Below are 11,675 nucleotides of genomic sequence, written 5' to 3'. Positions count from 1 at the left end.
CATGCCCTGAGAGAAAAGTTTAACATAAGAAGTATCAAATGTGGTGAGCAAGAGAGATGACTACGCTGGTATGGTCATGTGTTACGTATGGATGAGGACAGCTGTGTGAGGAAGTGCCACACCCTAACTTTTAAAGGAACCTGTGGAAGAGGCAGACCCAGAAAGATATGGGATGAAGTGGTGAAGCATGACTTTCAAACATTGGGCCTCACAGAGGCAATGACAGGAGACAGAGACCTTTGGAGATATGCTGTGATTGAGAAGACCCAGCAACTAAAGTGAGATCGCAGCCATGGCTGATGCCAGTGTTACATGTCTGGCGATATGATTTGCTTGAGAAAACCTGTTGAGTCAAGAAAAACCAACATCATAGCTGACTGGCTCTCGTTCCGGTGGCATGTAAAATGCATCACCTGAATGTGGTTGATGCCCGTGTCCCCTGACTGGCTCCTGTGCCAGTGGCACAAAAAGCACCATCCAAACGTGATCAATGCCAGGCCCACCTAACTGGCTCCTGTGCTGGTGGTACATAAAACGCACCCACTACACTCTCGGAGTGACTGGCATTAGGAGAGGCATCCAGCTGTAGAAACTCTACCGGATCAGATTGGAGCTTGGTGCAGCTGCTTGCTCTCCAGACTTAAGTCAAACCGTCCAACCCATGCCAGCATGGAAAACAGACGTTAAACGATGATGATGATGATGATATATTTATATATGTATATTTATCTTGTATTTATTAAAACTTATATAATGCAATTTTTCTTTCAGTTTGATGAATGCATATGGGTTATATACTAGTCTTGGTTGTAACGTTCTCATGGTTGAATATAGGGGTTATGGAAAGAGTCAAGGATCACCATCAGAAATGGGTAAGTTTTCTTAAATGTACATGTGTGCATGTGCATTTTGGTGTGTATGTTCCTGAGAAAAAATAACTGGAAACTACTTGGTATATGGAATAGTTTAGTATTTCCTTCAATATCAAAAATTTTTCTTGTTGCTTTTGACCAGTACATACTTACATACATGTATATATGTACATACATATGTACATCACATACAAACATACACTTGCTCTGACCTTATCTCTCTACCTATCTGTATAACTCTATAGTAGCTTTTAGTCTTTCACTGCTCTCACCCACTGAACCTCCATCTTTTGTCTTGTTTTTGTTTTTTGTTTTTCTAAGTCTGCTGCTCACAGCTTCTACTCCCCCTCCTCCTCCTCAACATGCACCCCTCTACTCATCTCCTACCTTCTGGTCTAACCTGATGCATCTTACTTCTATCTTTCCTTCAATGACTCTCTCAAGATTTCTCTCTTCCTTGTTGTTTTTTCTCACATCTCCCCTCTATATGCATCATTATAAGATAACACTAGACTAATGCCATGGAACCCACCTTGTCACCTTTCCATTCTGTAACTCCCTTTCCCAAATGCCCTTGATACCAATCCTCTTCTTTACTTGTGTTCATTTTCATACTCCCTCCATTTATAGTGTCTACTACCACCTTTTCACATATATATCTGTTCATCTCTTCTTACTTTATCCTCCTTTATTATCCTGCTACAAAGTTTGATGAGAAGTTTTCAGTAATGTGATTCTGTGACCTGAACCTAATGATGGTTGTGATATTGTAAATGTAGTGCCATGTATTGCATCATACTTTCAGTTGGGAAAATTGATTTTCACTTCATCAATTGCACTTGGGAGCAATTTGAAGTGCACAACTATGTAGGCCATGCCAACCTGTTGCCACCCACTTCAACACAAACTGGCTATTTGATTACCCATTTATCAGTGTGCAGCATCTCTGCACATTATGGATCCACACTCTCAAGGAAATGGAAGGAAAAATGTTCCATATTCAAACTTGGTACCATGTCACTAACAGGTTTAAAACATTGTTTTTCCTTCTATTTCTACATTTCTTATTTCAGTAATCCCATTTTTATCCTTCAGTTCCCATCTTACTTCAATTATCCCATCCACCTCACAATCACACATTTCCTTTTTCTATTTCTCTGTTTCTCATTCTCTTATCTAGCTTCCCTCTCCTACTATGCAAGCTCAAATCAGTTATTAGTTACTGCCAGTCTCCCAAATACTGAGGATGTAAAACACTGTTATCTTTATTTCTTTCCAGTCAGCTTTAGGCTGAAGAAGAGGCCTATAAAACATTGCATACTCAGTTCTGCAAGTCATTTTCTAATGTACTTTTTCTGACACTTTTACCAAATAATACAACACACTACAATAATGCCAACATGTCACAAGTCACTGTGTGTATAGATGTATATGTATGTATTATTGTCTGCTTGCCTTGACATCACATGATAGTTGTAAATGAGTGACATTGCCATGTAAGCAGTGGTCCTCATTTTCAGTCTTCAGTGAAAACATGTCTTGTGATAGGGTAATATAATCTTAATTGGAAAAGGCAAGGATTGACACTGAGATAGATAGCCTGTTATTCAAAATCTACTTCAAAAGATTCTGTCTAATCCATGCAAGCATGGAAAATTGAATGTTAAATGATGATGATAATGTATATATGTGTAGTCATATGCATGCATATGTTGAAAGTTCATTTAAAATTACTTTTTTTTTTTAAGGTTTATATCAAGATGCTGAAGTTGCTATGGACTTTCTTTTACGACATTCACAGATATCACGAGATAAAATTGTAGTTTTTGGACGTTCACTTGGAGGTGCTGTGGCTATATATCTTGCTTCTCATCCTTACTACAGCCAACATATACACTCAGTATTTATAGAGAATACTTTTACATCACTGCCAGAAATTGGAGCTGTTGTTATTGGCATACCTATAATTGGGCTTTTACCATATTGGTGCTTTAAAAATCAAGTAAGTTATTTTTTTTATATGCTATTAACGTTAATCCTCCATAATGCAAATCACTTTTTTGTTCATAACAAACACACTTTATTTAATAAAAGAAATTTTACAATATTGAATATAAAATGTGGAAAGTTGAAAATCCCTGTTCTAAAATACCTGATTCTATGCATGTTATGTTGAAAGTTCATGTAAAATTATTTTAAATTTTTTTGCTTTTTGAAAGATTCAACATCTTCAGTGTTATGAAATTTAAATTTTTTGGTTCATGAAATAAGTTTTTGTTATGTTAAAAATAATCTGTTTTGTGTTAGTTTATATTAAAAGTTTGAGATATTTTACTTTACTAGTTTGAAAGATCACCAACACTATGATCAAAGCATCACTTTTTTTACTTTCATTTTTGATATGGATTGAAAGAATCTTCAATATACAATGTGTCTTTTCACCTTGATCCTATCATTTTTATTCAAGATTTCCTTGATCTACCTCTATTATAAGTATTTTCCATCTCTAGCTCATTACACCTTTTCCCTCCAACATGTAACATCCCTTCATATTACATCAGCAAAACAGTGTAATTATTTTTTCTTGCATACATTTTCCAGTACTTTTGATGACCAGCTACTTGTTTCAACTCACTCAGACTCAAGTGCAATGTTCAACAACTGTCATGACTTGCTTGTGCTTATGTGTAATGTTGAATAATCAATATATCATATTCAACTCATTCCCCTGCATTCACTGATGTATACTATTATACTACTTATACATCTCAAGCAGTCTGCTTTCTGCAGAAAGACAGCGAAAACAAGGAATACTTTTGTTTCCAAAAAAAGTTTTCTAACCTTCCAACACTACCCTCTAAAGAATATGCACTATATTTTAGCAATATAGTGCATATGAAATGTGTATATTAGTAGAATGGACATTACAGTTATAGTGTAGTGTAGTAGCTAGTATAATAATTTTAGCTATTTTATAGCGAGATCTAGCCCTTTTCACCTACATTTAGATACTACATTATATTTACATTTATGAAAATTAGATATTTTTTTATAAAAATTTATTTGAAAATTGGCATATTTTACTACTCAGATGTAATCATTCTTGCACTCTTCAGTCACAAGCAGTAAAATATATTAAATATCACTGAAATATTCTTCCCTCCAAAATTAACTTTGAACTGCCTTAAACATTTAGAAAAACGAAGTTGTTACAAATCAGTGCAATTTTTTATATAGAGAGCTTTTCAATTCAATATATATATGTATATATGATTGAAAAATATGTGCAAATTATTATAGATTTTAGTTTCTAATATGGTTAATTGTAAACAGTTCTAAATAAAGAATTCACATTTCACACATAGCATTGTAAATATTTCTTTCATATATACAGATCATGATTAATTTCCTTGGATTCTAATATTTACCTTTCCTTTTGCGAACAAATTGTGGAGTACCAGTTCAAAATTATTCTATAGCAATTTGGACTGTAGCTTCAGTTAATATTTTGACAATATACAGAATATATGACTTCCTCTACCAACACTTTTGTAATTGGAAAAGTTTGCAAAAGTTTATATTTCTATCTTTTTGCTTACATTCACAGTTTCCCTCCATAAAACGTGTACCAAAGATCACGGTTCCAGTTATGTATTTATCAGGACTAACTGATAATCTTATTCCGCCACGAATGATGAAGATGTTGTTTGAGGTAAGATTTTTACCGGAAATGTTTGCAATCCATTGTTTAGTTGGTTTTTGAGGTAAACAAACACCATGCTTCTTTAGAAAACCATTGAATATTTTATTTTTAATTTGGTCTATTTCCTGCTCAATTCTGAAATCTACTGAAAAACTTTCATTTTATCAGTTGTTCATGGGTTGGATTAATTTCACTGCTTTTTTGTTAGTTTAAAAGTATTATTGATGTAATATTAGAATAAATTCTGAGTATTAATTACTATTAATTAGCATTACAGACTTGGTAGGATAAAATAATCTTTTATCTTTTACTTGTTTCAGTCATTAGACTGCAGCCTTGAAGAGTTTTTAGTTGAGTGAATCAACCCCAGTTTTTTTTAAGCCTGGTATTCTATCAGCTTTTGCTGAGATAAACAAACCAACACAAGTTGCCAAGAGGTGTTGGAGGACAAACATATTCACAAAGACACACACACACAGTTTCCATTTACCAAATCTACTCACAAGGCTGAACCCAGAGCCATGTAATTGGGAAGCAAACTTCTTAACATGCAACCATTTTTTATATGGGCAAGAAATTAAGAATTTATTAGATGGGAAGTTTCAATGCCTAAATTTTCTAGATGAGTTCTGAGAGAAAATTTTTCTGATTATGAATTTTATTAATTTTTATTAAGATAAAATATTTCAAAGAATTTAATCTCTCCTTGTCATCATGTGTCATGTACAGGATGTACATGTGCTTAGCACTCAGCTTATTAAATTTTCAGCTAACACTACTCTACTAATTCTTTAATTTATTGACTTCATTCTCTTTTTCTTATAATGGGAATTTGTTGGCAGTCAGGTATTATCACCCTGACCCCACCTCCATTTTCATTTTTCGTTTTCTTTAGATTTCTATGTTTTCAGTATCAGAGATTGATTTTGCCAAAAAAAACCATTTTCAGAATTTTCATTTCCTCCTCCCTCACCCCATTTGTTATTTCATTTTTCACCACTTTTGAATTGCTTTTTTAACTACACATAGAAAAATATGGCGATTACAAATCTGGAAAAATTTGTTTTTTTAAATTTCAAATTTTCTTACAAAACAGCCTATGTCATCCCTCCCCACCCACTCCCGTTTTCCAATGGCACAAAACTCCAAATATTTTACATATTGGATATGTTCATTTGTTCATGTATAGATTTCTTTTCAAACAGCAGACAAAAAAATATCAAGCCCTCACCAGAAAACTTCATATGCTAGAAATAACAGATAAATGTCTGGAAAATATTTTTTCCTTGCATCATTTTCATTTTATAATCCTGTTGTAGGATTTATGAAAGATAAACGATATAATAACCCACTAAAATCTGCAAACTTTGAGGGGTTTTATTTATTTTGTACGATGTCTGGAAAAAATTAATTTTAACTTTAGTAAAATCCTCAAATCTTAAGAAATTCTATTTATTTATTTATTTATTTATTGTGTCATCTCATAAGTAATGCGGTTTTTTTCTGTTGCATGAACTAAAAGTCAGAGGGGGATGGGATGAACTACCAGCATCAACTTGCTTTATAAGCAGGCAGTAAGTTTACCATGTCCTTATTTTTAGTGCAAGTTTTGAAGAGTGCAATTCGATTTTAACAGTTATTTTTTCAAAGCTATAATGGAAGTGACAAAGGAGCATATTTGGCATATTTTGCTTTATGAGTTAAATAAAGGCAACAACAGAATGTAAAGTGTGAAAGTGTAAGCCAGTCTCAGCTGTGGTTCCAGAAATTCTGAGCCAGAAACTACAGCCTAGAAGATGAACCTTGTCCTGGAAGATCTGTAGAGCTCAATGAGGATGTCCTACAAACCCTGGTGGAACAAAATCCCTTCATAACTGTTGAGGAACTAGCAGGGAAGCTTGGATTTGATCATTCAACCAAATCCAATTGGATTTGGTCATTCGAGTCAGCACTAGAAGAAAAATTACCATTTTTGGTTTCAAGATGAAAGGTGTTCTTCCTTCAGGTTAATGCTCAGCCACATACCACAAGAATGACATTTCAAAGGCTGGAACAGTTTGAATGAGAAACAATGTCCTCACCCACCATATTCACCAGACATTGTCCCATCTGATTATCATTTATACTGTAGTATTCAAAATCACTTGGACGGAAAAAATATGAATTCTGTAGACAAAGTCAGAACAATAGTGGAGGAGAATTTTTTGTCAAAGACAAGTAATTTTGAAAGAGGGTCCTTGCAAGTCTACCAGATAAATGAAAAGGCATTGTAGAAAATGAAGGAGAGTATATTTTAGTATTTTAGATTAAAAACAAACTTTATCTTAATTTTGAAAAATAAAAAGAAGTATGAAAAACTGCATTATTTATGGGATGACCCAATATTTTATCTAAGATCAGGATCTTTTAATCCACTTCCAATTGGAGCTTTCTGGTGATTTTTTTCTTTTCTCTTCCTAAATCTCATCTTTATGTTGTGTTTATATAGAACTAGCAAATAATTTGTACTAAAATTTTACACTGTCACAATTGTAATGAACCATGTTGATCCACAACAAACCTGTGTGTGTGTGTGTGTGTGTGCATACATGTGAGAAAAAAAAATCATAATTACCTACAGAAATGTACCTAGAAATTTGGTCTTGTTTTTAATTCATTAGATTAATCCCAACAAAGCACTCCAATTTAGTCATTATCCGTATCCATCCCAGCACAACTCTACATAAGAAAATTTACACAGATCCCACACACACAAACGGTTAACATACAGTTTACCATTGTAAAATAGTAAAAGTAAATTGTTCCTTAGAAAATGAAATGTTTTGCAATATTAACAAGAAACAATGACAGAGACATCCCATAATTTCATAGAAACACTGTGACATTGTCACCATTGGCTGTCTGTTGTAGATCAACATAGACTGTTCTCTACAGAAATCATCACTGACAAGCTCACATGCAGGCTACAAGGTCTGTTCTTGATCTACTGCAAGTGAATTTACTTGACACAACAGAGAAGTGACACTTTTCAAGTACTCTTTCATATTATCTCTACTGTTCTCCTCAATGGCTGGAGTTGTGTGCTTCAGTAATCAGTGAATTCATTGTGCTGCAGGGCCTTCTCCTCCCAGGTGCCTAGGGAGATGCCAGGGTTCTTCATAGGTCTCTTTAGCACATCCCTATATCGTGCCCTCTAGCCACCATGGTTCGTCCTGCCCTGATGCAATTCAGCATAGAAAACTACCTTTGGTAGTTTTGTGCCTTTGGAAAGCAAGAATGGGTGGAGAGAAAGAAATTAAAATTTTTAAAATGTGTTCATCATCATCATCATCATTTAACGTTCGCTTTCCATGCTACAATGGGTTGGACGATTTGACTGAGGTCTGGCGAACCAGATGGCTGCACCAGACTCCAATCTGATCTGGCAGAATTTCTACAGCTGGATGCCCTTCCTAACACCAACCACTCTGAGAGTGTAGTGGGTGCTTTTATGTGTCACCAGCATGAGGGCCAGTTAGGTTGTACTGGCAACGACCATGCTCAAATGGTGCTTTTATGTGCCACCTGCACAGGAGCCAGTCCAGCGGCACTGGCAACAACCTCGCTCGAATGTTTTTTTCACGTGCCACCAGCACAAGTGCGAGTAAGGCGATGCAGGTAACGATCACGCTCAAATGGTGTTTTTAACGTGCCATCGGCACGGATGCCAGTCATTGAGTTTGATTTCGATTTCAATTTCAGTTGCCTCAACAGGTCTTTGCAAGCAGAGTTTAGTGTCCAATGAAGGAAAGGCATGCGTAAGTGGACTGGTTACACCCCTGGCATAGGCCACTAGGTTATGGTCTCACTTGTGCTTGCCGAGTCTTCTCAAGCACAGCATATTTCCAGAGGTCCCAATCACTAGTCATTGCCTCAGTGAGGCCCAATGTTTGAAGGTCATGCTTCACTACCTCATCCCAGGTCTTCCTGGGTCTAGCTCTTCCACAGGTTCCCTCAACTGCTAGGGTGTGGTACTTTTTCACACAGCTATCTACATCCATTCTCGTTACATGACCATACCAGCGCAGTCATCTCTTTTGCACACCACATCTGATGCTTCTTAGGTCCAACCTTTCTCTGAAGGTATTAATATTTTGTCGAGTATGGATATTGATATTATATATCTAAAATTGTAATCTCCAATATTGAAGACATAGAACCTGAAGAAATAAAAAAAGTGGGGTGGAGGGGGTGTGCAAACACCCAACCTCCACCAGAAACTTTATTCCATTGGGGCATATAGTTTCTTTTGGCACTTACACTTTCCCCAATAGTAGTAATTAAGTGAAATCAGTTCCAGTCAGGAATTAAAGCAGATTACAAACTTGTGTCTTTAAGATCTTAGCCCCACACAACAGTGACTGTTGGTGTCTTTCATAAAGATGATGATAAATTGTTTAAAAATCTTTTAGTTACTGATTATTCTTGAGTTAATGAAATATCCTTATTTGATATTATACAGTCTACTGTGAATTCTCCTTTGAAGAGGATGGCGCTGTTTGACAATGGAACCCACAATGAAACCTGGCTGTGTCCTGGCTATTATGAATGTATTTTAAATTTCATAGCAGAAGTAAGCAATTTCCTTCCTTTTAGTAGATTTGATGTATTGTTGTTGTGTAACCACAGGTAAGCTCTGAGGGAAGAGATTTCTGATCAGACATTCCAACCAAGAACATACCATTTTAGTTTCAGACATTATACATGTTTTGGCATGGTTTCTATAAACTGATACCCTACCTACATGTTAGAAGTAATGACTTGAGATGTACTCAATAAATAATATGATTTATAATACAGTAAATGATAGTAATGACTATTACAACAGTAAAAGTAAACTATAAAGTATAATGTTTAAGTTGGTGAATGGACTCCTATTGTCATTTAATGCTTGAAATGAGGAGTAGATAGAAAACCAACAACTGATGAAGGGTCATTCTTTGTGTTACTTGTCCTGTTTTCCATTTGTTTCTCTCATTGTTTGCATATCGAATTCATTTGTTTTCGTATTTCATGTTTACAGAAAAAATAGAGGCTTAAATATAATCAAGTTGACTTTTATTTATGCTGGACAGTATAATGCTTACTTTTTCTGTATAAATTTACTAAAACCATTAAATGGTTAACTACTTTTTCATGTCTGACGTTCATGCTGGTAATCACGGTCCAGGCCATATTTTATATATTTGACTCAGTTGAGTAAAGTGTCATCCAAGTGATGTTTATTTATAATTAAACTTAATCTGCAATACCTGTGTGTATTTATTAGCTTTATTTTTTGTTGATAATTCTTATTAGCAACATTTCCTGTGATTGTGATTTGAGAAGACATACAGTAGTATGCTAAAGATCAGACATAATCTCGTGTGGGCAAGAAATGTAAACTAGTTTATTATAAACAACACAAACACTTTATAATTTAATAGCTTTTAATGTGATACCTATTAAACTGAAATTATTTTTATTTAATGAAAATTTAATAAAATCCAATCATAAGTAAGTATGCTAAATACAACTAAATTGAAAACCTTTTTCCCATGGCCATATTGGTAATTCTGAAAATTTTTGGATGCTAATTTTACATGAGTAGAAGCTTTTTTTAACAATTTTTATCCTGAAAATCACCTATGTAAATTACACAGCTGTGCAAATTACATGGGTTTTAATGGTAAATTTTCTAAGGCTGGAAAACTTATAAACTTACTAGAGCCTGTGAAAAAAATACTAAATGAAATTGAAAGTGGTGAAACACAACAAAAATGTTTTAAATTTCACTCTTCCATTTCTAGATATCTAACTTTTATTTTTTAATTTCCAGGTTTCTAAATGGCGGAGTACAAGTGCCTTGACAAATTATTCAGATGTCCTTACAAAAATTGTCTGACCAAGTTTTATCTAGGATTTCAATTTAATTTATCCTTAATTTGTCTTTAATCTCTGCATTCATTGCAGAATGCTGTCACATTGTTTTGTTTTATCACTCATCTATTTAATCAGTACAGATAACAGAAAATCATCTCTCGAACAATGAAGATTCTACCTGAAATAATGAACAAATAAAATTTCATTTTACTCCTACATGTGATTTTTAAAAAAATAAATTAGTCATGTAATTTTCTTATCTTTTTGTGTATATGTGTGTGAATATGTAGCATTGATTAACCAATGAGTATAGACCTTTACATTTGGCATATGAATTTCCTTACAGTATCTTCCTATTGCAATAATACTTAATAGTTTTCAACATATTGTTACTGTTCTAATTTTAACCCTTTTGTTACCAGCCTGGCTAAAACTGGCTCTGGCTCTGAGTACAAATGTCTTGTTTTTGTAAGTTTTGAATTAAAATCTTCCACCAAACCTTAGTCACAATTTATGTTCCTAACACTAGCTAAATGATAACTAAGTTATTTTATTAAATTTTTTGTTATATTTAAAGTAATTGAAAGAAACACAGAGCATCTCAAAATAAATACAGTAATGAAAGGGTTAAACATCTATCAGTTTTCTATGGTTTATATAAGTACTGATGCGAGATTCAATTTTCCTGCCTTAGTTCTTTTAGGTGTTCTTGATAGTCTTTCTTTTTAACAAATATTTCTTGAGTAAATGGTTGTAGGTACTTAGCTGCGCTTTTGCTAAACTAATTGTATACAACAGTTTAGGAAATAATTGAAAATGAGTGAGAGTGAAGAATCTGAATTAAACAGTAGGCAATGTTTTTGAAGGTGTACACAGATGAAAATTTCTTAAGTAATGAAAGAAATAGAAATAGTGTTGCCCACAAGAAAATTACTAAACAGTGTATATACATTTTAAGGTGAACAAAATAGAAAAGAATTTATGTGTATGTGTGTATGTATATATATATATATATATATATACAAACATAGATATACACACATATATATATATATATATTATATATATATATTATATATGCACAGATATATGTTTGTGTATTTATATATATATATAGATAAGATAAGATATATATATATATATAGATAAGATATATATATATAGATAAGATATTATATATAGATAAGATATATATATGT

At 33.7% G+C, this 11,675-nt stretch overlaps 1 protein-coding gene across 1 annotated transcript; it reads left to right on the top strand.

The window, feature by feature from the left end:
- Positions 1 to 714: 714 nt before the first annotated feature.
- LOC115227490 (protein ABHD13) lies at positions 715 to 10,731 on the top strand. The gene is made up of 5 exons (XM_029798298.2): positions 715 to 872; positions 2,621 to 2,874; positions 4,480 to 4,584; positions 9,077 to 9,187; positions 10,433 to 10,731. Exons 1-5 carry the CDS (start codon positions 776 to 778, stop codon positions 10,496 to 10,498), a joined length of 633 nt encoding a protein of 210 aa, XP_029654158.1. The 5' UTR covers positions 715 to 775; the 3' UTR covers positions 10,499 to 10,731.
- Positions 10,732 to 11,675: the final 944 nt, after the last annotated feature.

Source organism: Octopus sinensis, unplaced genomic scaffold (genome assembly GCF_006345805.1).
Source record: "Octopus sinensis unplaced genomic scaffold, ASM634580v1 Contig03824, whole genome shotgun sequence".
In the NCBI taxonomy this organism is placed as follows: domain Eukaryota; kingdom Metazoa; phylum Mollusca; class Cephalopoda; order Octopoda; family Octopodidae; genus Octopus; species Octopus sinensis.
This window is presented reverse-complemented; position numbering and strand designations above follow the sequence as displayed.

What these genes read in the sequence shown, in the direction of transcription:
- LOC115227490 (XM_029798298.2), top strand. Translation starts at nt 776, where the DNA reads ATGAATGCATATGGGTTATATACTAGTCTTGGTTGTAACGTTCTCATG. An exon ending in ATTGGTGCTTTAAAAATCAA is followed by an intron (nt 2,875 to 4,479) that starts GTAAGTTATTTT and finishes TTACATTCACAG; the next exon opens with TTTCCCTCCATAAAACGTGT. An exon ending in TTTTAAATTTCATAGCAGAA is followed by an intron (nt 9,188 to 10,432) that starts GTAAGCAATTTC and finishes TTTAATTTCCAG; the next exon opens with GTTTCTAAATGGCGGAGTAC.